At 53.9% G+C, this 26,405-nt stretch overlaps 1 protein-coding gene across 6 annotated transcripts in view; it reads right to left on the reverse strand.

Annotated features, from left to right (window-relative positions):
- MEGF11 (multiple EGF like domains 11) overlaps window positions 1–26,405 on the reverse strand; it is a 340,206-nt gene that overhangs the window by 25,712 nt on the left and 288,089 nt on the right. For all 6 annotated transcript variants that reach the window (XM_045541334.1, XM_045541340.1, XM_045541327.1 and 3 more), the window contains 5 exons: window positions 8,119–8,239; window positions 7,010–7,173; window positions 5,745–5,847; window positions 558–704; window positions 69–203 (listed from right to left, as the gene is read on the reverse strand). In XM_045541334.1, coding sequence (XP_045397290.1) covers window positions 69–203; window positions 558–704; window positions 5,745–5,847; window positions 7,010–7,173; window positions 8,119–8,239 — 670 coding nt within the window. The remainder of the gene's footprint in view (window positions 1–68; window positions 204–557; window positions 705–5,744; window positions 5,848–7,009; window positions 7,174–8,118; window positions 8,240–26,405) is intronic.

Raw genomic sequence — 26,405 nt, forward strand, 5'->3', positions numbered from 1 at the left:
CCAAGCCCTTCCTTCCCTGCCGCTCCCCTCCCAGAACCTCTCACCTCCCTGCTCACCGAAGACAGTACCTTGGTTGCAGAGGGCGCCAGAGAATCCGGGGAGGCACTCACAGACGCCGCTGACGTGGTGGCAGGGCCCGCTGCTGTGCACGCAGAGGGGGCATGGCTGGGCGCAGCCATGGCCATAGAGCCCAGGGGGGCAGACTGAGGGTGAAGGGAAGATGACAGTCAGCAGCCTAAGGGACCCCAGCCAGCCTGGCCACCCCTCCTGACCCACAGAGCAATAAGGATGTGGGGAGAGCTGCATTCTTCCCACACCGGGGAGGGCCTGTCTCTTTCTGTAGAGAGGAGCCGTGGTCTGGTCCTGTTTCCATTGGGAGGCTGGGCCCTGAACTTGGGGACAGAACAGCCAGTGCAGGGGAAGAGGGGACTAGAGGGAGGGAAGAGATGGGGGCTGACTCTGAAAGCCCAGCCTCTCTCGGGCCAGGACTGGTTCCAACTGGGGAGGGTCAGGGAGCGTAAGCCATCTGAGGCCTTTGGGGTGAGGGGCAGCCTTACTTCTCTGGCATAAGGGTCCTCGGAAGCCAGGGGCACACTCGCAGCTCCCATCCTCTGGGGAGCAAGAGCCGCCATTCTCACAGCTGCAGGAGACGGAGCAGTTGGGGCCCCAGCGACCAGGTGGACAGGTGCTATCGCAGCGGATGCCTGTGGGCCAGAGGCAGACAGGGTCAGTGGTGAGAGAGGGGAGGGTGGGGGGAAGGACACAGGGAGGGGCACAATGCCATGTGAAGAGGTGGAGGCCCGCACAGCGCATCTGGGCATGTGGAGGAGGAACCTGCTGAGGCCGAGGCTGGACAGAACAGGGATGGTGGAAAAGGTGATGTCCACATGGTGTCCTAAAAGATAAGGAAGAATTGACCGGAAGGAAACCGTATGTGCAAAGACTAGGAGGCAGGAGAGAGAATCATGTCTTGAAAGATACGAAAACTAGCAGGGTGTGGCAGAACCACAAAGAGCAAAATGGGATCTAGCAAGAGATGAGACTGAGGGAATAAGAAGGGACTAGGTCGTGAAGGGCCACCTTTGTTGCATCTTAGCTGGCATCCCAAGAACAGGACTGGGTTCTTGCATGGGCAAGTGGGTACCAGTGGGGGGCGAGCTACATGCCCACCCATGTCAGCCCAGGAGCCACTGGTCCTGCCGGGTCCCAGCCAACCAACCCGGGGCAGGGGCTCAGAGAGTAGGTGGGGTCTTTTTAGATTCTTTCGACCAGAGTCCTCAATGCAGCATGTATTTTATGTCATATGTGCGCAGCTACATATACTGGAAACCAATCCTTTGCAGAATTACACTCATTGTCACTGTGAGGTACTCTGCATTATAATGTATTCTATTTCATAAAAATGTTGTAACCCAACAAATTGATTTAATGACCTTCAGTTTGACAGCGGCCTATGGGGGAATGGATGGAATTTCTCAGTAAGAAAGAAGAGCAAGATCTATACAAGTTGTTTGAGCCAAAGTAGAGGAAATAAATGTGTTAGGGGCCATTACGGCCTGAAGGCTAAGAAGGAATTTTAAAAGGCCTGAGGCTGGATGCCCCAGCTCTGGGGTGGGGTCCCCCCAGGCAGAAGGGCTTCCTGCCTGACACGCATTAGGGGCACAGAACGTGTGGGCCCAGGAGATTGCCTTGGCTTCGGAAGGTGAATATCAGAGGCTCAGAGAGAGGCAGAATTAGGTGAAAAATCATGTCTGCCTTGTTATAAAGACAGGGATTGTGAGAAAGAGAAAGACACTCAGGCCCAGTGAACAGAGCCAGCCTTCCTTCGCAGCAGCAGGAGAGCAGTGGGACCAATTTAGAGGCAGGCTGGAATGATACAAGCCCACCCAGGCTGGCAGGGAAGGGGAGGGAGGGTGGAGCAGCTGGAAGGAGGCCGAGGGAGAGGATGCAACAGGCTTCACTCCTCTTCCTGTCGCTCAGTCCAGCCGGCACCTGTGCTCTCTCCCTGGAACATGGCAATTTTGCAGCAGGGTGGTGGCTTCAGACACCACTTCCTGGGATAGGGTGGTGCGGTTCTCTCCAGGGAATGGAATCTCTCCCCAGGGATAATCTGGCAGCCACATTTGCCATATTTGACCCATCGATGAGGGTCTGTCCCAGTGGAGTTTCAGGTGCCCAAGGGGTGAACCCTGGACAGGCATCAAGGATTGACTGAAGGGAGCAGAAACCACAAAGCTGTGCAAAGTTTTAGACACATCTCCAAGTTTCCCCTTTCCTAGGCACACCAAAAGCCGTGATCTACCCTAAGGAATTCTTTTCCTGTTCCTCGGAGGCACAGTGGGCTGAAGCGGAGCTTCGCTGCTGCCCCGGCCTCCAATCCCACATGTGCACCGAGCTCTGTGCAGGCTGACCAAGGCACACACAGCAAGCGTGGACGCTGCTCTTTCCTAAAGCTAAGCATAGATGTGATTGTGATTCATCAAACACTGTGCAACAGCACCACTGAATTCCTGGCAGCTGGTTGCTATTGTGTTCTCCCCAGTCAATGGCCATTAAAGGTGTAGCTACTTGCGTGGAATCCTCAAAGTGTTTTCATGTCAAAAAGGCGTCCTCTTTCTTGGAGGCTGAGAGCCACGAGTGCACGATGTTCACGCTCACATTGCAGGTGGCTGCAAAGTCCCACTGCGCTCTAGGATTTGGCAGTTAGTAATACATTCTGGACCTGGTTCTGTGGGAGTGGGGCTTCTGTTTGAGGTTCTTACATGCCCTAGAGCTTTCTGGCGGCTAAGACATGGGATCTAAGTGGAAAGAAGAGCCAAGGGTTTCCCACGTGGAGTGCCCAGTTCCAGAAAGGACTTGTTGGTGTGACCAAATGGGCTGGCCTTGACCTTGTGGGAGGCTCCCAGCGATAGCTTCGGAAGCAGCAGCTTTAGTTACCTCCTCTGAGCCCCAGTTTGCCTCAAAGTTGAATAGGGATAATAACCTCCTCAGAGGTCCTTTCCCGTCTAACCTTGGGGAATCCCCTTGATTTTTCAGGACCTCCCTTCCCCCTACCCCACATCTATATTGGTGGGTAAAGCTAGGCTAAGAACACACACACTGTGATCCCTGGTTCATCAGTGAGGCCAGCAGCCATGCAGCAGCCTCCATCCTCAGGGTCTGCTTAGGGGCCTCCTCCAGGAAGCCTTCCCAGATGTCTGCTCAGGGATTCAAGCATCTGTTTGATAGAGCATACAGCTTTGTCTCTACCTGTTACTAAAATGCTTCATACACATGAATCCTGTCTCCCTGCCAGCAATTTGAAGACAGGGACCGTGGCTTACTGACGCTGCTTACCTAGGTGTTCCTCATGGGGATACCGTCTCAGTCATCTCTGGTACTCAGTGCAATGTTTGGCACATAGTAAGTGCTCAGGGACTATTGCTGTGGAATTTTGCCATTCACTGCTGAGTCTAGCACAGTGCCAGGCACAAGGTAGCTGCCAAATAAAAACTTGGTAATTGCATGAATCAATAAATGCTAGTTCAATGAATAAACAGCTCCCCTTTATAATGCAATCCCGAGTCTCCCATCCTTTTTCCACTAATGTCCTAAGACTTTGAGCAACTCCCTCGCTTCATCTGTGGCATGAGAAGGTTAAAGTAGATAATCTTTAAGGCCTCCTCCACTTCAAGGGGAAAAACCACGAATGGTTATAGGCCAACTTCTTCTGATTTCAGTAAATATTGCATGAGCACCTACTATGTGCAGGGCAAGGTGAATAAGACATAACACACGATGCCAGTTGTCGATAAGCCTGTGGCTTATGGGGACACAGGGAGACATGCATACAGCTTAGGGCAGACCAAAACCCGTGTTGAGCCAAGTCACGAGCAGTGTGCCAGGGGCTGGGAAGTCAGGCACAGATTCTTCCTGCAGCAGGGGTGGCTGGGGAGGGCTCACTGAGTGGGAGGCCCAGGCCTGTCCCCTGTCCCCATCCCTCTCCCTCGGCTCCCTTCTGCATGACAAGCCTCAGGACATCAATCGTTTCTTTGATAAGACTACAAGACCACATTTGGGGAAATTAGCTTCAGAACAGCAGAGATCTTGCCGGAAGTTTGTCCAAAGACAGAATTTAAGCACCAGATGTCATTAAAATCTTATCAGCTCACTTGAAATTAAGACAACGAAAATTTACAGTGTATTTCCACTTGGTTCCAGCTGAGGGTCCAGGGTGCCGGTGCCTAGGCAGAGCCTCACTCTGTACGAGGGATGGGGGCCGGCAGGGCAGGGGAGCCAGGCCAGAGATGCTGCAGAGGAAGCAATGTCCCTGGCCTTTGGCTGCTTAGAAACTCCTTAGTTGTGGAGAACAGAGGCCACGCAGCACCCTGGTGTGAATTATTTATCTGAGAACCTAGACTGCCAGAAACGATTATATTTCTTTCGCTTTGCTGCCCATTACCTTGGGACTGGCTAGAAGTTTCATTCATGCAAGCTATGGTCATTAATAGTTCCTGTATTCATGGCTTACATTTACTGAGCACTTACCATGTGCCAGGCACTGTTAGCACTTTATAGGTATTAACTGATTTATGCTTCAAATGAGCCCTGTGGTTGTAAGGATGACTATCTGCATTTTATGGATGGAGAATTCAGGCCCTGAGAGACTAAAGGACTCGTCCAAGGTCACAAACCCAGGCAGTGTGACTCCAGTTCTGTGTTCTTAGCTACCAAGTTACCCATATCTCAGATACAGTGGAACTGATGGCCAAGTTGGGGAGGCAGATAACAGTTATTGACATCTAAGTTCAGCGACAGCTGTGGTAAGTACTACCAAAGGAACAGTGCAGGGTATCCGAATTAATAAAAAGGGGCTTGGCAGTCTTAGCCGGGTGGAGGATGGCTGCTGTAGCAGGAGGGCCTTCCCAGAGGAAGCAACCTTCACGGTAAAACCTGGTGCATGAGGAGGAGTCGCCAGGTGAAGGGAAGGAGAGAGAGTGACCCGGGCAGCGGGAATGGCACACACAAAGGCCGCAGTCAGGAAGGTGGCCGGCTCCCTGAAGTGAACTTGGGCCCCAGTGGCCGGAGCGTAGTACGTGGCAGAGGGGGCAGAGAGAGGTGGAGGAGGTGAGCAGAGCTGGATCCCCTGGGCCCTGGGCAATGGCAAGGACTTTACATTTTATGTGAGAGTCATAGGAAGCCACTGAGGCATTCTGAACAGGGCTTGGCCTGACGGATCTGGGGTTTGAGAAGCCTGCTCTGGCCACCATGTGCAGAAGCGGGCAAGAAGAGAGGCCCGAGACCCACTAGGGGGCCGAGGTAGTGCCAGGTGAGAGACAGTGCTCAGTGGGCCAGGTGAGGACAGCGGGGTGAAGTAGATGGATTCACCTTGAACTTAGGAGGTAGGTTGACAAGCTAGTGTAGGGACCGGGACTGAGACAAGACTAAGGAAAAAGGTCCTTGTCCCCTTCTCCAGCGCATTCTTTGCAAAGAGATTAAGCAGCTATACCCACCATGTGTCAGCCTTTGGTGTTTTTACTGGTGTGTCTCTAGCCCCGAGAACAGAGCCTGTACTAAGTACCTACTTCAATAAACATGTGTCTGCTTGAATTCAATGGAATGGAGAACTGGCGCCCAGGGTAGATAAAGGGAAAGATATTTAGGGAAGAAGAAAGGTATCGAAGGAGAAGGAACAGTCAAGAGAAGTAAAATACCAAGTATCCGGTTTCACAGGACATGGGTGGTGGCAAGGTGGAGCGAGTTACCTGTCCATCCGGCCAGGCAGCAGCAGTGGCCTGTGACGGGATCGCAGCCATCCGCATGGCTGCAGTCACAGCGTTCACTGCAGTTCAGCCCGAATGTGCCATCCTGTGGAAAGAGCGGGAGACAGGAGACAGGGGAATCAGACCTAGACTCCCAGAGGTTCACACATTTCTCTTGAATCTTGATGACAAACCCAAGCCACAACCACACAGGGATGCAGAGACTCGGGCTGGGGCACAGTGGGGACACTTTTTGTAAGTGGGAAATCAGTGAGTGCAGACAGGAAGCCACGCCAAAGAGTTATTTGGCTGCATTAACAGGAGCAAGAGGTTTGGACAGAGGGAGGAGATAGATGGTCCTGCCCTACTTTTCAAAGCTCAAGCTCAGAGGCCTGTAATGATCAGTAATTAAAATGGTAAATGGAAATGTACTTTGCTAATCATAACACATTGATCACACATGAGGAATAGCTGATTTATTCTTTGTTACTGGGGAAGGAGGCAGTAACCAGCTACCTCCTTGTGTGTCGTTAGGTATCAAGAGCCTCATATCTCATTTCTCTCCATCCTCACAATGAGATAGTTCCATTATATTCCCACTTTGAAGATGAGAAACAGGGTTAGAGAGGTAACATGCTCGAGGTAACATAGTCACAATGTGACAAAGCCAGGATTTGAACCCAGGGCTGCAGGACTCCAAAGCCCCTGCTCATTTAACAATATCAGATCAGCCCCTTTCACTTATTTTTATCTTAGATCTACAAGACCCCATGATCAGGTCTGGGTGGCTGTTGCTGAATAGCGCTGGCTTTCGTCCCCCCAACCCTGATCGTAAGAGCACAGGCTGTTGGAACCGGAAGGAAGCTCAGACATCATCTATCAGGCAGTGGCCACTCTGACGCGTCAGCAAGGGCTGTCCTGTAGCACGGTGCTGTGACGGATTCTGAAGCTGTTCCTGAGTCCAGGTGAGAGTGCCAGAGGCAACGATGTTGACCAAGAGCAGCAAGGGGAAAATGGAGCCACATCACACACCTGCTGAGTATCTGCCATGCTCTCTATGAGGGATGCAGCTTGAAGTACAAAAATGGCCACAGAAACATCAGGACTAGGACTACCTGAATCTGGGCATCCCACCGCCTAGCCTGGGGCTCTTTTCTGTGCACGCCTATGGACAAAATAGCCCCAGGGAAGGGGCATGAGGGGATGCTGGGCCCATCCTGGCCCTCCACTTCTGCTACTGCCTGCTCCCTCCCTTCCCTGCCACTCACCGGGCAGGGCAGTTCGCAGGTGTCTCCCAGCCAGCCGGGGGTGCAGGCGCAGGAGCCGTCTGCGGGGCTGCAGGCCGCCCCGTTGGCACAGGTGCAGCTCTCGTTGCAGTTCAGGCCCCACGTCCCACTCGGGCAGGGCAGAGTGCAGTCCAGGCCCTGCCACCCTGAGGGTTGAGAAGGGGACTGTCACCTCTCCATCCAGGCCCAGCACAGCTTTCTTCCCCACTCCCCCCAGCTCTGGGCACAGCATCCCACTCAAACCGCCGCTTCCCTGATGGCTGGGTTAGAACACACATTCCACATGCAGTTGGCTCAGAAATGCAGCAGGAGAGCTGGGGCTTCCGCAAGGCCTGCTGCCTCCTAGTTTTTACTTTTTTTTTTTTTTTTTTTAACTGCAGGCAAATGATCTCACCTGGGACAGGGAACCAGCTCACGTGGGGAGTGCCGTCTCTGCCCACTCCCAGGGTGGAGTTAGGCAGCTTATCTCAGGGCCCTTTGTTTGGGGACAGGCTAGTTCTCCAGTCGTAGGCTGGTTACTGGCCTCTGCCCACGGATCCATTTCCCCCCTTGCCCTGCTTGGTTCTGTCACAGGGGCTCACCTCTGCAGGCTGCACACCCCAGGCTCCCCCTCAGCCGGGTGCCAGGTGGCTGCCAATGGGAGACCCGGCCCACAGGCTGCGGGGCAGGAGCAGGAGGGAGGCCAGGTGTGTCCCCTACCTCTTTCTCTGCCTTGGGGCTCTGTGGTGGTACGGCACTGCCCCCCAATGTCCCAGCTCCCACCAACTGGCCTGCAATTCCAGGTTCTGGGAACTCCACCTCCTCTTTTTGCCCCTCCAACCCGAGTAGTGGTAGCAGCTTCTCCCACAGGTGCTAGTGTCTGGGTTGCTCACCGTCTCCGTGTGCTCTTCAAACACCATTGGCACGAATCCCTTAGTATGTGCCTGCTGTCGAGGTTCATGGCATGGGTTCCCTTGCCTGGAACCTGACCACTAGAGGCTCCCTGGCCCTGCCTGTGGGTGGGTGGGGCAGAGACCCCTCAGCTGGCAGCCCACTCATGTGGGCAGTGTGCACACGTATGGGGGATGGGCGGGGGAGGGAGGGCACGTTACCTTCCTTGCAAGTGCAGGACCCATCCACTGGGGAGCAAGTGCCACTGTTGTTACAGCTGCAGACGGACGAGCAGTTGGGGCCGTAGGTTCCTGCTGCACAGGGAACTGCACAGACCTCTCCCTGGAGCAGGAGGGGAGAACTTGGGGTCAGAGGTTGCCTGGTGCTGGCTGGCTGTGGTAGGCAAGATAATGGTCCCTGCCACAAGGCTGTCTGTGTGATAATCCCTGCAACCTGTGAATATGTTACCTTACAAGGCAAAGGTGACTTTGCAGACGTGATTAAGGACCTTGAGATGGGGAGAATATGAGGGATTATCCAGACAGGCTTGATACAGCCACGTGAGTCCTCAAAGGTAGAAGACCACCAAAGAAAGAAGGCAGGTCGGAGAGAGTCGCCGTGAAAAGTCCTCCTCCTGCCTGTGCTGCCTGTGGAGATGGGGAAGGACCAGGGGCCACGGAAGGCAGGGGTCTCGAGAAGCCGAGATCGACCCCTTCACAGCCATTGAGAAAACGGGACCTCGGTCCTGCAACCACAGGAACTGAATTCTGCCAGCAACAAGAATGAGCAGGAAACAGATTCTTCCCTAAGGCTTCCAGAAGGGAACGCAGCCCCTGACATCTCGATTTCAGTCTCAGGAAACCCACACCAGACTTCTGACCCACAGAGCTGTAAGATAGGAAGTTTGTGTTGCTTTAAGCCACTAAGCTTGTGGCAGTTTTTTTACAGCAGCAATAGAAAACGAATACAGTCGCCTTTACCGGCTGGTGGAGGGGTCCGGCCTCTAGGACCACAGCGCTAGGAAACTCGACCCCAGAGTCTGTATTAGATCCAGGCAGCACTGAACTTAACCCTTTGCCTCCCGATCTTATTTCATTCTCACCACCTCCGTATAGTAACACCCTATCCCGGTTTGCCTGAACCTCAGAGTCGTTATGTGGGATGCTGATCCAGTGCTTTCTCAGCACCATGCACACAGCATCTCATCTAATTCTCACTACACTCTCAGGAGATGAAACCATTGTCTCAGCATTGCTCCCACTTACCGTATAAGAGAAGGTGGGTAACTCTGCCAAGGCCACAGAGCTAAAAGTGGTGGCTCTCTGCTGGAACCCAGGCCGGCTGCCTCACCATTATGTTACCTAGTGTCACACGCCGGCTTCCCTGGAGAGCGTTCTCTGAGACGGAGATGAGTGAGCAGGAACCCAGTCAGGCGACAGGGGAGAGGACGGGGCAGGAAAGGTGAACTGAGGTGCAGTTGCTGCAGCAGCCGCCGCTGACCTGCCCGGATGACCCTCAGCGTTGTCCCGGTGGGGGAAAGGGAGGGAGCGCTTTTATACCCCATCAATCACCAGCGGTCCGATGTCTCCGGGAGGGGGCGTGACTCCCCAGGTGAGTGGGCTGTGTTTGACTGAGAGCGATTTCTGTAGAGGGCTCAGCTGGGAGCCACTAACTTTCTGGCAGCTGCGAGGAATAAGCGCTGCAGTGCTGCAGGGCGAATCCGGGTGGCACACTACGGTGCCCTCTGTGCCAGGAGGCAGGTGTGCTATTAGCACCAGGAAGGAGGGCAGAGCGGGGCAAGTCAGGGTGGGGGGACCAGGAATGGGGGCTCCACAGGCCTTGAGCAGTGGGCGCATTCAGTTAATCAGAGAAGAGTGGGGTAAACGCCATTCAGGTGGGAAGGGGTGTGGACAAGACTGCAGAGGAGTGTGAGAGTGGGGAATGTTCCAGCAGCAACTGAAGGGAGGAGCTTGTGCAGGGAGGTGTGTAGGTATTTAAATGAGGCTGGGAGCCTAGAATGCCAGGTAAGGGAGTTTGGGCTTCCTTCCTGGGTCCCCAGGGCACGCTCAGAACCCAGACGGGGCTGTCGGCCCTGGGGTACGTGGTCACTGGATGTGCAGTTCCCACTGTTGCCCCTAGGGGGTGTCTGCAGCCAGCTTCTCAGGCCTCGCACCTACGTTTAAGTGGGAATTGGACACAGGGAAGAGCTTGGGCCAGAAGACCAGAGCTTGTCTGGGCCCCACTGGCTGGGTGGCACTGGGTGGCCACTGCCCCTCTGGGCTGCAGTTCCAGCATCTGCAAAATGACAGCTGGGAGCAAAGGAGCTCACGTCCCAACTCTAAGCGCCCAGGCATCTGGCTTCACCCCCATGTAGGCCACAGAGACACCCAAGGGTGTGGGCCTCTGGCCCAGGAGAGGCCCCTCTCCAGCCCTCTCTGTTTCTGTCCCGCCTGTGCAGGTCAGCTAGGGGCACCTAGGGCGTGCAGAGTCCCTTCCCAGGAGGCCCGTGGTTCCTCTCTCTCCCCTGCCAGGCCCCAGCAGGCCTGACCGGCTGGAGCCTGTCAGCTTTCCATTACCCAGAAAACTCTAACTTCTGCAAGCCTGTAACCAGCCCATAGGCACGTATTTGAGCTCTGGGGGCTTTGGCCCGGGTGCAGACCGCGGGCACAGTGTATGTCCTTCTCTGCGGGAGTTTGCTTTCAAAGAGAAGGGGTTTTCTCCCCGCGTCCTCGTCAGTGTCCCCAGGCAGGAGGCCTCCAGTCGCCCGTGGGCCCGGCTGTGGGCCTGCCGTTGGGGCCCAGAGAGGACGCCTCCCCCCAGCCCTGCTCCGCAGTGCAGAGTGCCCGGCGGGACATACGGCTCCCGGAGCGCTGCGTCAGGACACCGTGCTGTCCCTCAGAAGCCCTGCTCTGCCGGAAGCCCTCGAGCTGGGGTTGGCCTTGGTCTTCACAGCAGCCCTGGGGAGCCACCAGGCTGAGAGGGGTTTCTGCTTCCCAGAGAAGAAAAGGGAGAATCAGAGAGGGGCAATGACTTATCCAGGGCCCCACGGTGAGGGAGAAAGAACCAGATCTTCCTTCCTGAGAGCAGCAGAGCTGAGGGAGCAGACGGTGGACTCTGGCACCACCCTGCTGCCACCGCATTCACTATGTCACCTTGAACAGCTTACCAAACCCCTCTGAGCCTCAGTTCCTGTATCTGTAAAATGGGAATAATAATGTTCCTACCTCATAGGATTGTTAAGAGGATCAGATATTATCTGTGAAGCAGTAGGAACAGTGCCCGGGGGGTAGAAGGTTCTACAACAGCTGTTATCAGTGCAAAGATGCAGCATCTCTCATGAGGAGTTTAAGCAGAAGGGGGCTCTGGAGGAGAGAGCCGTTCCTCACTCAATGAATGCTGGCCCACTGGAGAGGAGGCAGGTGCTCACAAGGGGTGGGGATTCTGACCCCCTCAGTTACCTTCCTGTCACCTCCCCGCAGCTGACACAGGCTGGGACTTTCACCATCACACACCAAGGGCATGGTCTTGGGGACACAATGACCACTCCCTGAGGGCTACCATGTGCCAGGCGCTGTTCCAAACACATTCCCTTTGTTAGCTCCTAATAGCAAACAGTCCAAATTGGGAAGTAGACAGTTTCTGAAGTGCATAACTCTGCCCTGAAGGAATGTCACCTGGGTACAGCTAACTTTGAGCACTCTCCTATTCTATCTCACTGTCCTGACCCCCAGGATGCAGTCTGAATGTATACTTTTTTTTTGTTTTTTACAGAAGGGGTCTTGCTCTGTTGTCCAGGCTGGAATGCAGTGGCACAATCATAGCTCACTGCAGCCTCGAACTCCTGAACTCCTGGGCGCAAGTGATCCTCCTGTATCAGTCTCCTGAGTAGCAGGGACGACAGGCACACACCACCACACCAGGCTAATTTTTTCCCATTTTTTTAGAGATAGGATCTCACTATTGTTTCCCAGACTGATCTCAAACTCCTGGCCCTAAGTCGCTGAGATTAGAGGCATGAGCCATCATGCCTGGCTTTGAATACTTACTTAGTTCTAACACCTCAACAAATACCAGTACTAACAGTTAAACTTTTTGTTCAAATTCCCTACCTTCTAGCCTCTGATCTGAGGGTTAGGAGTAGTCTGTAGTTGACAGGCAGGTCTCCGGTGATTGACATTCACAGAAGCCAATAATCAGCCTATCTCAGGTTAGACTATTAGCCCTGCCCACCTCAGGGCGTCTTGGGGGGCCACTAACAGGCCTTAATTGTGACGGTCTCTGTGTACGGTGTCTGAGTCTACGTGGGTAGTTATGTGTACACGAGCTTAGGCAGCCAGAGCACACACCTGTGTGTTTCTGTGTGCATTTGTCTCTTGTGTATCTATTTATCAGCTGTGTAGATTTGGGTACAAATTTGTGACTCCTTCTTCATCTTTCCTCCTGGGTGTCTTCCCTGATACCCCTGCCCTGGTGAGAATTAGGTGCACACACAGCAACGACCACCCTAGCTCACGGGCCTACCTCTGCCCTGGGGCCGTGAACTTGGGGAGCTGGATCTGCTTTCGTTCACGTCTAGATGCTCAGGGCCGGGGACCCTGCTGGTACATCATGGGCCCTGAACAAATGTTTAGCTGAAACGAGACGTCTGTGTGTGCTGGGGTCCACTGTGGACAGAAGCGGAAGGAGGACTGGGCACTCTCCGTATGCTTTCTCACTTGCCAGGCGATTCACACGTTTGCCGAGGGGCCTGCTCTGAGCCAGCCGTGCTGTAGGGTCCAGGGGCGCAGAGGAGCCTGGGGCCCAGTCTCTGTTCCCGGGCAACCCCCAGGCAGTGGCCACTCGGGCACATTCACGCCTGTATCCAGATGTGCTTATTTGTCCACGTATTTACTGTCTGCCTCCCCCAGTGAGACTAGAAGCTTCACGAGAACAGGGACTTTATCTGTCTGGGTTGCCCCAGGGACCCTAGCTCAGTACCCAGAACGGAGCATAGGAATTCTGTAAGTAGTGAGGGGCCTTTGCAGGCTGGGTTCAGGGGCTCTCATCATACTCAGGAAGCGGAATATCGTGTGGTTTAAGGAAGAGGCGCCTCCTAACCACACGGCCTCTGAGCCCCCGGGGGCGCCTGCGGAAGGGAGAGCCGGGGCTGTGGTCCCTTGCCTCGCCCCACCACCCCCTGCCTACTCTGCCTGCCAGGCTGAGGGGGAGAAGCACGGCCAGAAAACCACCCTGTTGGCTCTAGAACATCCTCTCAGGGACTCAGGACCCTCCAGGCCGAAGAGGACCTTATAGATGATCCAACCCACGGGGAGGCAAAGTGGGCCACAGGGCAGAGCTGGGACTTGCACGGCTCCCAAGGGACTGGCTGCAGGGTCCGTGTCTCATCCACCGCCTGCCCCCAGCCCAGTGCCTGGCCCAGACTGGCCCTGAGTTCACATCTGCTGATCTTTTCATACCCTGGGGAAAAGGACAGGATGAGAACCAGGGTCGTGAGCTCAGATCAGAGGTCAAGTTGATGCAAACATTTGGCATCTCATGTGCTTTGTGTCGCCCAGCACCTCCGCCCACTCCCCCAGCCAGGCCTGTCCATGAGCGTCCCTTATTGAGGCTGTTCCCCAAGACTGCTATCCAGAATGCCTGCATATCTTACTGCTGGAAGGCAGTCTTCTCTTCTGATAGACTCATGCTAATGCTGGGTAACATACAGGACTTGGTCTCTTTCTTTCTTTCTTTTCCCTTTCTTTCCCTCCCTCCCTCCCTCCCTCCCTTCCTTCCTTCCTTCCTTCCTTCCTTCCTTCCTTCCTTCCTCTCTCTCTCTCTCTTTCTTTCTTTCTTTCTTTCTCTTTCCTTCCTTCCTTCCTTCCTTTCTTTTCCTTCCTTCCTTCCTTCCTTCCTTCCTTCCTTCCTTCCTTCCTTCCTTCCTCCCTCCCTCCCTCTCTCTCTTTCCCTCCCTCCCTTCCTTCCTTCCTCTCTCTCTCTTTCTCTTTCTTTTTTTTTTTTTTTATCAGAGACAGGATTTCTCTCTGTCGCCAGGGCTGGAGTGCAGCGGTATTATCATAGCTCACTGCAGACTCTAACTCCTGGGCTCAGGCGATCCTCCTGTCTCAGCCTCCTAAGTAGCTGGGACTACAGGTATGTGCCACCACAAGCAGCTAATTTTTTTATTTTTTGTAGAGACAGGGTCTTGCTATGTTGCCCAGGCTGGTGTCAAACTCCTGGCCTCAAGTGATCCTCCTGCCTCAGCCTCCCAAAGTGCTGGCATTACAGGTGTGAGCTACCACGTCCAGCCCTCGGGCTTGGTTTCTTTATCAATCATCTGTAGCTATTGAAATCAATCAATCTCCCCAACTTTTCACCACTAAGAACCCTTTTTAATATCCTTCCCCTACAAAGCCCTCTCAGTTGGAAGGACATTGCTGTCACCCTGCACTGGTGTCCAAGGCCAGCCGGGTACTGAACAGGTACAATTTGGCCAGCGACCACATGCCATGTGACTCTGGCGGCAGCATCTTCTCCACCAACCATGACCTAGAAATTCCTATGATGTCACCTATGACCAATCAGAGCTTCAATCAGCACACACTAACCTGGGATATTACAGAGTTAATTTAATTTAATTCTAATTAAAACCAAAAAAAAAAAAACCTGGGTGTTTTAGTTAGCTTCATCACAGGCAATATAGGATTTCCTGTAGGTTTTGTGAAATGTTTAAAGCTCTTGGCAAGCTGCTGCAGCCTTTGCAGGTGTCTAGCTGGGAACCACGGACTGTGTCATCTCTACCCTTTAGCTCCGACTCTCTGAGTATCTTCTTGCCTGGAGTGGGAGTCATAACCCAAAGGAGCAAGGAATAGTGGGAATGCAGGGACAGGGCCAGGGAGCCCTCCCAGGCCTCTAAGAATCATACCAGCTGGGTAGCCACCTGCTCTGCTAATGCATGGCCTGGGCCTGGTCACACACACACCTAACAATGGCTAGACAGCCCATGATACCTGAGCTGGAAGGGACATGGGGAATCACCTGGTCCTGCTACCTTGTTTTAGAGGTGAGGAAACTGAGGCTGAGAGAGGGAAAGTGACTTGTCCAAATCACACAGCCAATGCCAGGCAGACACAGGTTTGGAACTTGAATCTCCCAGCTCCCATTTTGATCACAGGATGCGAACAGCCCAAGCGTCGTGAAATCTGGGGCTAGCCTGTGCCGTCCCTGTTCGTGCAGACAGTGCACTCATCACCTAAGCACAGAGCAGGACGTCGGAGAACACGGCCTTGATCTTGAGCAAGCACCACCTACCAAGCCCAGACACTCTAACCCTTTCTCAGTGCCTAGAAGTTGATGCCTGGGTATTTTTTTTTTTTTTTTTGAGACAGAGTCTCACTCTGTTGCCCGGGGCTAGAATGCCATGGCGTCACCCCAGCTCACAGCAACCTCAAACTCCTGGGCTCAAGCAATCCTCCTGCCTCAGCCCTCCCAAGTAGCTGGGACTACAGGCATGCGCCACCATGCCCAGCTAATTCTTTCTATATATTTTTAGTTGGCCAGCTAATTTTTCTATTTTTAGGAGAGACGGGGTCTTGCTCTTGCTCAGGCTGGTCTCGAACTCCTGACCTCAAGTGATCCTCCCGCCTCGGCCTCCCAGAGTGCTAGGATTACAGGTGTGACCCACCGCGCCCAGCCCCTGGGTATTTTTTAATCCTCGTCTATCCCCATCTCATCCCCTCCACCCACACCACCCACAGGGGCAGATCCCCAAGCTTCTGTGGAGAGATGCCTGCCAGTCCTGCTTAGTGTCCTCACTCCGTGACTGCAGGATGGATGTGAACCCTTCCTCCCATCCAAAGGCCCGTTAATTATAGATGCAGCATTGGCTATTAACATCTTGAACTTGATTTGAAAGAGCTACTGACGAAGAACCCTCGGAGCTGGTCCCGCTAAAGAGATGCCAGTCTCTCCTCCACCTCCCACCTGCCTCCCTGTGCAATGCAGCGGCAGCACAGACGCAGACCTCGCTGGGTAATGAGTTATATGTTCTATTAAATTTGTCTCAAATGTTGTTTATTGAATTTTCTCCCCTGCAATGTGCTGCTTTGTAGTTTGGCCCTGTTTGGGAAAATTAATCAACAGCTGGGCTTCTCAGGTTGATCATCCGCCTTCCTTGCAGTGGGCAGGAGGTTAATGAGTATTTTGGGGAGTAGAAGGAGGAAGATGGAAAGTGGTTGACCCTTCCTCGCACAAAAGGGGGAGGCAGTTGTGCAAGTGCATCTCTGGGTCCTCTTAAATACGCTCTGTGGGTAGGAGGCCGTGTAAACGGGGTAGGACCGGGTTCTCCACATCCAGGCCGAGGTGGCATGTGCCTGCCAGCAGCCAGTGGGAGCTCAGCAGAGAGGACCCCGGGACCAGCAATTGGGGAAGTCGCCCTGGCCCACCTGTGCTTTGCTGGAGGAGCAGTGATGGTTCAAGGCAAGCAAGGGCCCTCGAACCATCACCTGGGGTCAGAGAACTTGGGTTTACACGAGGCAAAAGCACTAGCCCAAGGCGACTTGGCCTCACTCATTCATCCGTTCAGTCTGTGAGCGTTTACTGAGCATCTGTGATAGGCCAGAAACCGTGATCGGTTCTCGGTCTCGCTTCCACTACACTAGACTAGATGTGGCCTAGGGTCTCTTTCAGTCCCCGTACTCTTTAACTCTTCCCCACCCCTCCTGCTTCCAGAGCAGGTTTCCCTGTTAACCTCTCCTCTGTGGCACTCACCACAATTGTAATAAAATAATCATTAAGAAAACAATGAGCTCTCACTCACTAGATTGTAAGTTCCATGAGAGTGGAGACTGAGTTGGTTTGGTTCCACCCTTTGGCTCTGGCCCTTGGCCCGGTGCCTTGCTTGTGGTCCGCGCTCAGTGCGTGCGTGCTGAATTAACCCAGACATTTGGGGAATATTTCTTAAGTGCTAGTGTGTGTCAGACACGTGCCAGGCCGGGGAGACGTGGTGAGCCCGTCTCTACTGTCCAGTGGCTGGAGGGGTGAGGCACAGATGAGGCTGTGGCACAGGCTAGTCTCCTCCCTACTTCAGATGTTCTGCAGCAGCCTGTGGTGGCCTTCCGGCCCCTCTGGTTGCTTCTGTTTCCCTCTCTCCTACTATTTTCCTGGAATTCCAGGGCCACCAGTGGGGGCTGCTTTGGTGTGCAATGTCACATCGATGCTAGCAGTACATGTGTCGTGTGCTTTCCTGTTTATGAAACCCCTTGCCAAGAAGAATGCCAGCCCTGAGCTGCTGCACTCCCTCACCCACCTGCCTGTCACCCCCCACTCCCAGCTCTGAGGGCTGGGACAGAGGGACTTCCAGGTGGGGAGCCTCATCTGTGATTTTCCAGGGAGAAAGAGTGACACGTGGCCCACAAGGCAAAAAGAGAATAGCCTGACCAAATGCCAGCCACAGCGGCCTCTCCAATGCGGAGCAAACCTCGCTGGACCTAATTAGTGCGTGACTGATAAAGCAGCAACCGACAGCAGACACGTGCAGGGAAAAGAAACTCTGCATAAGGCAGGAGGAGCAGAGAGCCGGAGGGATGAGAGGGAGAAAGGGATGGAGGCCACTTGTCATATCCATCCGCCACCCCTGCCTCCCTGTGCTGAGGAGAGGATGTCCCGAGTCAGTGGGGCTGAGTCATTCTGTCTGGTTCCCATGCAGGGGGAAGAAGGATAAAGGTTAGGACTGGAAGCCCCCTGGAACATTCACTCTCACCTATGTCTGTCCAAAATGAATAGGCTGCCAGTGACCTGAGGGTACTCTGTACAGTTGTGTAAGGTGTGCACTGCACAACCCCAGAGGTGCCCTTCAAATGACAATCATAGGTTTATGTATATATTACTTCAGTTTTCTGGCAGATGCCAGTAAAGTGTCTTGAGGAAGGGGACTTTTTCTCATTTGCATAGAAATGCTATCTGGCTCTGGTCCCTCAAGAAGCCGCTCTGAAGGTGCACAGACAGACACTGAGACAGTTCAGGGAGACCTGAGGAGACGGTAGTTGTGGCCAAGGAAGGACATTTGGGATCAAGTTCTGGCTGTGTGACCTGGGGTGTTCCTGGGGACTCAGCTGCAGTTCTGTTAAAACAGTTTTTTCCTCCTCTGCTTCAATGCCCTTGTCCCACCTGTAGCCCCTTCCCTTTCTCTAACTATTCTCTTTCCCCTGAGAGTCCCTCCCAGGTTCAGAGAAGGCATTCCTGGCTAATAAGGGCTTACTGAGCAAACTCTTGAGAGGTATGCATATTTCAGGAGACGGCTGTGCGGGGTGTGTGCATGATGGACAAGCCCCTGGGGAAGTGGGGAGCAGGCTGGGCAGGACCCCGGGCCTCACCACTGACCACATCCGGGCCCCCTCCAGACAGGCTGACCCAGCCCTAGTGCTGGCGAAGCACAGACAGGAGGAACAGAACTCAGATTTCTCACCATGCCCTTGGAGCCAGGCCTGAGCCAGGCACTTTTTTCCTCTTATCTCCTTTTGCTGTGTAACAGCCCCGCAGGGAAGAAATCACCTTCCTAGAGAGAGAACCACCCTAGAGAGAGGCCAAACCAGGCTGGAGCTATCAGTTTGCTCCGAGTCACACCCCGGGGAAGAGGCCGAGTGATTCCAAAGCCTGAGCTCTGTCCCCTAGGTTGGGCAGCCCTGACTGCAGAGGGGCCGGGAGTGACGGGAACCCAAGTGTCCTGAGCACCTGCGATGTGCCAGGCCCTGCACCGGGTGCCCGTCACGTGTAACTTCACTGTCTTCTCTCCTGCGTGTTTGCTGTTAAATGCATGCTGGTGACAGCGGCAGAAAGGGCTAAGCGAGCCTTGCGGTGGGAACTCTCAGGGCGCGTTGGGATGGAGGCTCCCAAAGCACAGAAGGTTTCGAAAGTCTAAGGGATAAAGCTGGGATGGTGGAATAACAGGCAGTGGGGGCGAGAGTTAGCAATAACGTTATTCCAGCTGGTTACAGCGACGACGATGACGGTGCCGGGGACGGCAGGATGCTGTTAGCACCCCACATGCAGGCAGGCCCCTGCCGTATTTAAAAGGAAGGAGCTTTCTGTGACAGCTTCAGCTCCCCACTCTGGCCTCATCTCCCTGCCCTGCATCCCCGGGGCTGAGCCCTGTCCCGAGCTCTTGCCCCATCTGAGGGGCCGGGGCTGCTTCCCAACACACGGGATCAGGGCGTCTCTCATGCCTTCTGGGCCCTACTCCCTCTGGGAACAGAATGAAGCTTCTCTGCGAAGCCTGGGCCTGAATCTTCAGGGGTTTCTGGGCAAACATTGACAACATATGGCCCTAATCACTCTGCCTCAGGTTTCATGGTTTCCTTGGTGGTTTTTAAAAAAAATCTTGGCATTTTTAAGTGCCAAAAAAACATTGCCTCTAACCTTCTGGGAAAGCCTGTGTTGGGCATCAGGGGAGGTCTTTGTGAGCACGCAGAGGAGCATGTGCCGGGACAGGCAAGTGACTCAGTGCTCCAGCCTGTTTTGGGAGCCCCCTCCCCTAAAGGCAGCAGCTGACCCCTCCTCTCTGCCTGAGAGTCCAGACTGGCAAATCCAATTGCTTATCAATTGCTGAATCATTAAAAAAACAACGATAAACTGAGTGCAAGGAAAGCCCAAAAGTTCAACCTGAGGGACGTTCCCTTGGGAGGAGAAAGGAGTGGGGGTGGGGAAGGTGCCTCTCCTGTCCCCCGTCCTTCCTCCCACGCCCACACTCTGGGTCTTTATAAGCTGGTTTCCTCCAGACTGTTCTGGCTCCGGAGGGTCCGCAGCCAAGTTCTCAAGGAGTGTGCCTCGGCATGGGAGCAGGGCCTGGAACGTGCTCCCCACTTAAGGCACCCAGGCTCGGGCGTGGCGCTGGGCAGGGTCGGCTTGATGGGATCTCAGATCAGACCTCCCTGCAGGAAAGGACAGAGATGGCTTTTGGCCTGGGGCAGACCTGGCTTGGGGCTGGGGGCCAAGGGAAGAGAGGGGAACAGGCCCCTGAGGGGGTGTCCTGGGAGCAGTGAGAGGGAGGGGCTTGCCCTGGGGGGTGCTGAGATGCTCCAGGGACTTGTGTGACCTTGCCCAGCCTGTGTCCTTACTTGTAAAATGTCAGCAGTGCCATCACGGCCCTCAGAGGGTGGTGAGAGCACATGAGATGGTGGCCATAGAGCGTCTGTATCAGCAGAACTGTGGTGCACATGGGCAGCATGGCGATGACAGGGTGCTCCTTCCGTGCCACCACCTGGGGGATGGACACCTCCCCTGAGCTACCTGACAGGTGCCTGATTCCCCTGTCTGTTGGCGGCCACTTCCAAATTCAGCTCTCGTGGCTGCAGAACCCCTGTGGCCACAGTTAAGATTTCATCCTGCTGAGCGGCAGCAAGGGTCACTCTGTCACTCTATGGGTCACTCACCCACAGAAGAGGCTGTTCACAGAGAGGTGCTAGGACCCTGGAACCTGACTATTGGGTTCGAGTCCTGGCTTTGGTGCTTGTTGGACCTTGGGCAAGTTATTCACCTCTCTGTGTCTCAGTTTCCCTATCTGCAAAACGGGGATTAAACTAGACCTTTCGCCAAGGGTAGAGGTGAAGATGAAATGAGTTAATACACCTAATGCTCTTAACGGTGCCTGGCCCACAGGAAGTGCTATAGATGCTTTAAGCATTTTTATTATTACGCACGACCCAGTAAGAGTCTAGGCCCACTGCAGGTGTAAGAAAAGAGGCTACGATTTACCTGCTCTGTGCCAAACCCTCGCCCTGTTTCACAACCATCCTGCAAGAAACATCCATGTGAGAGGTGAGCAAAGGATGAGCCTGCCCTAAGTCACACAGTGGTGAGCAGCATGGCTGGGACGCAAACTCAGGTTTCCCTGACCCAAAATCTACTGGGCATCCCCTGCATGCTGGGTTCTGGTAACACGACGGCACCGTCTCCCTGCTGGGGAAGGTGGGTCGAGCACAGCTCCGTCATGTCAGCCCCTGCTCCAGACCGCGGGCACCCTCCTGCTGCCGAAGCGAGGCAAGCCCGGCCCTGGCAGCAGGGCCACCTGCTCCACTCCCACCTTTTCCGTCCCTGTCCCTGCGCCCTGCTCTTCTGCGTCTGCCCCTGATGGCCAGGAAGCCACTGTCCCGGTGCCCGGGCCTGTCTCAGGGAGTTAGATCTCCTCCTCAGAACTTCTAGGAGACGAGAGCAAAATTATTTTTTTGTGTTCTGGGGAGAGAACTTTTAAGCAGAATTTTTGTTTTGTTTTTTGCTTTTATCCCCGTTGTTAGTTTTCTTACTAGCGCCACTTTGAAATAATTTATTCATGACCTTTTTCTGCAGTATCTTTCATTTTCCAGACATAATCACATCTCTGGCAGGAATCCCTTCCCCTCCTGGGGTTGCTAATTACTCTTGCAGATGGGATTATTGGTGCTAATGACTAAGGGGAGAGGTGGCCGGGAGGGGCCGGCTGTGTGGGGTGGGCAGCGATGGAAGCTTAGGGGCAGGGCTGGCGGGAGCAGAGCCGGCTCTTCCTTGTTCCAGACCTGCTGACTGGGTGGGCGGCTGGAGCCTGCAGGCCCTGGGCCCCTGGGTGCCCACATCTGGGCGCTTCTATCAGTCCTTCCCAACCACCTGTTCCGTCGGGGCTCTGCACCAGCCCCAGGAGACTGGGGGTCAGGGTTTGTAACACCAGTTTGCAGGAGATGAGGTTCAGGCACAGAGTGGAGAAGTGACTTGGGCCAAGTCAAACAGCTGGTAGGTGGCAGAGCCAGGCTTGCAGCCCTGGCCCGACTCCCCTGCTGGTTCTCAGCACTGACCTCACCTCTCTGCCCGTCTGTCCTGCGGGAGCCTGCCCTGCAGCCAGAAGCCCTAGGTTCCAGGCCTAGCCTGGCGTCCTCACGAGTCATGTCACCTTGGGTAAGACTCGTAACTGCTCTGAACTTCAGTTTCCTCAGTTTCCTGACCCGTGAACGACAGCAAGAACACCTGGCTCACCTTCCTCTCGGGGAGCCATGAGGACTGAGGAGCTCAGGTGGGAGAGGGCTGAAGTGCCCCCTGAGGCTCAGGCTCCATCTACCTTCCAGAAAACACAAAGGGTGGGAGGCCACTTAGGCTCCAGCTGAAAAATGACGCTGCCGGGGCTGTCCCCTTTCCTAAGAAAAGGGCTGACAGGGTCTCAGGCCGGTTATTTAGCTTATGTCCACGGCCCTCTCCTCTCCGGGAGGTTACGGTTTGCAGCTGAGAGTGCCGGCTCGGGGTTCCAGCGGCTCTAGGCTCAGCTCCTGGTGGCCACCTACCAACTGTGGAAGGTTCCTCCAGCTCCTGAGCCTCAGTCTCTTCAGCTGCAGAGTGGGGATCCTAACAGCCCCTCCCTACCGGGTTGCTATGAGGATTAAACAGCATGTATGTGCAGGATGCCTGGCCTAGGGCCCACTGCAGTTACTTGGTGCCCCAAATGTGAGCCGTCATCACCCCTACTCATGCACCTACTTCCTACGGCCTTTTCAGTGGAGGCTCCCCTCACGGGGCCCACCCTCTGGAACCTGCGGGTGCTGGTCAGGACTGGCCCCGTCTATGCTGGAGACTCGGACACAAAGGAAACTGGGTATATTCAAGGCACGGACGCCTCAGACCTGCCCCAGCAGCCTCCTTCCCTGCTGGAGAGAGCTGCAGGCACTAGGCCCGAGACCCCGGCCCCAGCCCGGACCCAGCTAATGAAGGCACAAGACCAGGACATCAGCAGCACGACAGAAAGAAGGTGGTCTGAGACAGCGAACATTTATTTTCTTAGAGCAGGAGAGTCAGCAGTTTTCCCTAATGAAGCGCAAACCGCGGGGTCCCAGAGGGGGAAGGCTGGACTCAGCTTAGTGACATAAAACCAATTTTCCCTACTTTGCTCTATGGATTAATTGCCAACATGATTTAACCCACTGGCAATTCCTCTGGCCCCACCATGCCCCCCGCCCAGGACAAAAATCAGTAGGTATCTGCTCTGGGGACAGCAAACTCAACGGAGAAACAAAATTGGACTGGGAGTTATGTCACCTATATTCCATTGCAGCTCTGTCACGATTTGCTGTGTGACCTGAGATAAGTTACTTTCCCTCTCTGACCTGGTTTCTTCCACTGTACACTATGGAAGCACTAAGCGTTCTTCCAACTGTACCATTATGAAGAATAATTTCTGTTTCTATAGTGTCACACAAGGCAACTCATTCAGTGCACCCACCGACCCTGAAGGACGGGCATTATTAATCCATTTTACAGATGGGAAACTGGGGCTCAAAGAGACTGAGTTTGTTGCCTAAGGTCACGCAGCTACTGAGCAGGTGACTTGGGATACCAACCCAGGCCTGTCTGACCCCAAAGTCTGTGCCCTTCTGCCTGCAGCGTGTCCTCTCTGCACACCACGTAAAGAACCGAGACATTTACCTGCCACGTGCCATGCTTTGTTCTAAGCACTGTATATATTTTACCTAATTTATGCTAAGAAGATACTATAGCACAGTAATATTTTTTTTTTTTTTGAGACAGAGTCTCACTCTGTTGCCTGGGCTAGAGTGCCGTGGCGTCAGCCTAGCTCACAGCAACCTCAAACTCCTGGGCTCAAGTGATCCTCCTGCCTCAGCCTCCTGAGTAGCTGGGACTATAGGCATGCGCCACCATGCCCGCCTAATTTTTTTCTATATTTATATTTAGCTGTCCAGATCATTTCTTTCTGTTTTTAGTAGAGATGGGGTCTCGCTCTTGCTCAGGCTGGTCTCGAACTCCTGACCTCGAGTGATCCTCCCACCTCGGCCTCCCAGAGTGCTAGGATTACAGGCGTGAGCCACCGCGCCCGGCCAGCACAGTACTATTATTTACCCTGTTTCATAGATGGAAAAATAAGGCTTGAGAAGCTTAAGTAACTCCACCAAGACCGCACAGCCGGCGATGGCAGAGCTGGGATCTGAGTACTGGGGTGTGTGTGGGTATGTCTGTATTTTCGGGTCATTTCTGCCATTCTGCACTGTCTGTGCGCCTCTCCTCACAGCGCATGGCAGCTAGAGGGTAAATTCCTCACGCCCAGCCAGCATCCAGGAAAATCTTTTACTGCAATAATTAGGAAATTAGTCAACAGCGGGGGGGGGGGGGTGGGCAGGGGATGAGAAGCTGGTTTTCTGCTCTTAGGGCTATTAGTCTGTAGACCTCAGTGTGATGAAGAATGAAACAATTAGAACAGGAAACGCACGTGCGTTACATACACGTCACCTGGCTGTGATTTTCCGTCCACAGTCCCTCCTGGCTGCGCCTGTCCTCACCCCCGGTTCCAGCTTAGGAGCCATCAAGAGGCAGATTACGCACTCTGCCCAGCTGGAGGAGGCCGGGGGAGGGTGACGTCTTTAAAGGACATCAGAAACCTTGGAGGAAAATTCAATCACTGCTCCACTGATCCGGATTTTCATAACTGAGGTTTTTGTGTGACCTACCAATGGCACGGAGAAAGGGGAGAAAAATGCGGAAACGAGTTTGTTCATTTGGGTGATGGAGTGCCCGCTCCCCTCGGCAGTGTGCAGGGTTCAATAATGGCAGACAGGGCTTCAAAAAATTGCGGCATAAATAGATGAGCCCTTTAAGGTAATAGAAATGCTGTCATCCTGTGGAGAAATATGGGCCCCGAATCCCACGGGAGGGGACACCGGGGCCCCTCTCCCCCGCCTCCTGCACTCCCGTCCCCATCCCTGTGGAGCTGAAGGGGAGCATCTGGGCTGAGGAACGGCCACGGGGCCCCTTATCTCCCAGCCACACGACTCCCTGCTGCAGGAGGAGGCGACTGGACGGAGGGGGGTCTGGGAAATCAAGCCTTTGCAGCCCTGGTGACCTCGCAGGCGCTTCACTGCAGGCACCAAGGTGATGGCAATTAGTCCTACAGCAGCAGAGGCGGCCCCATCAGCCTGGCCCGCCTAGGTGAGGCCTTAATTAAGGAAAGGAAAGCCGCTCGGCCGAGAAGCGTGGGGGGCTGAGGAATTGGCCTTCTCCCCTCTGTGTTGAGAAAGTGTATTCTTAGTTCTGCGGCTGCCCTTGGGAACCCAGGAGTTCCTGGCCACCCTGCAGCCCCCAGCCAGGAGGAAGCTGCGACTAACTCTGCTCCATCTCTCACACCCCCATTTCCACCTATACCCCCAAACAGGGCACTCCGGCGGGGACCAGTCAGCCTCTTCAAGTGGGAGCCCCTTGGGGTAAATAACAGCAGCAGCAGCAGTGCCAGCATCAACAATAATAATAATAGCTAACACTTGCCGGAAGATCACTAATATGCTGGGCATTCTAAGCACTTTATATGTACTAACTAACTTAATCAGCCAATAATCCTATGGGCTTTATTGTTATTCCCTTTTTACATATAAGAAAATAGGGGCACAGAGAGGTACTGTATCTTGCCCAAGGTCACACAGCTAACAAGCAGAAAACTGGTATTTGAAGGCAGGGAATCTGGCTCTGGAGTCTCTGCATAACCACAACACAGTATTTCATGTGTAGAAGCTCATGCCGTTGCCCAGAGAACCCAGAGAGCGTATTGAGAGACGGCTGCCCCAGGCCTGCTGCAGCTGCCTGGTTATCTGAATGTCAGAGAAGCCAATGGGTAGATTCAAGCCCCAGCCCTGCTGGCAAGGTCCCTTAGGAAATGCCATGAAGTTCCTTCCTATAAAGGTCAGTTCTGGAAACTTCTACTTTAAGGGCATTGGTCCTCCCAGGGATTTCACTAATTTCAGACAGTTTGTTGAGCAAGATGTTCATACAGTAGGCATGGTGGAGGTGGGGCAGCTAGGAGGTGCAGGGTTAGAGGGAGATACGTCCTTGTCCTCAGGGAGACAGACTCTAAATATGAGCCATGTGCTGTGGGAACAGGGGACAGAGCGGCTGATTCTGAAGAGAGGAGCATTCATGGAAGGCTTCATGGAAGAGGCAGCCTTTGAGCTCAGCCTGAAAGATCGGGAAGGATTTTCACAGATGTGATAAGAGCTGTGGGGAGGGTCTTGTAGGAGGAAGGACAAGCTTGAGAAAAGGCACAGAGGCCCTGGAGAAGATATAGTAGTCTCTCCTTATCTGTGGTTTCACTTTCCGGAGTTTCAGCTGCTTGAGGTCAATTGCACTCCAAAAATAGGTGAGTACAATACAAGAAGATCTTTTGAGGGGGAGGGAGGACCACATTCACATACCTTTTGTTACAGTATATTGTTATAATGTTCTACTTTTAGTTAATCTTTCACTATGCCTAATTTATATATTAAACTTTATCATAGGTATGTGCGTTTAGGAACAAACAGTGTATATAGGGTTCAGTACAATCAGCAGTTTCAGGCATCCATTAGGGGTCTTGGAACATATCTGCTGGGAATAAGAGGTGACTACCATACTGTTTTGGGGGAAGAGTGAGTCATGTGTGGCCACCACGCGGTCTGTGGCAGGCCTTAGTGGGAGATGAGATTAGGGAGGGTAGGTTACAAAGGGCTGGGGTTTCAGCTTTATTTGGTGGGCAGTGAGG

Source organism: Lemur catta, chromosome 1 (assembly GCF_020740605.2).
Source record: "Lemur catta isolate mLemCat1 chromosome 1, mLemCat1.pri, whole genome shotgun sequence".
NCBI lineage: Eukaryota > Metazoa > Chordata > Mammalia > Primates > Lemuridae > Lemur > Lemur catta.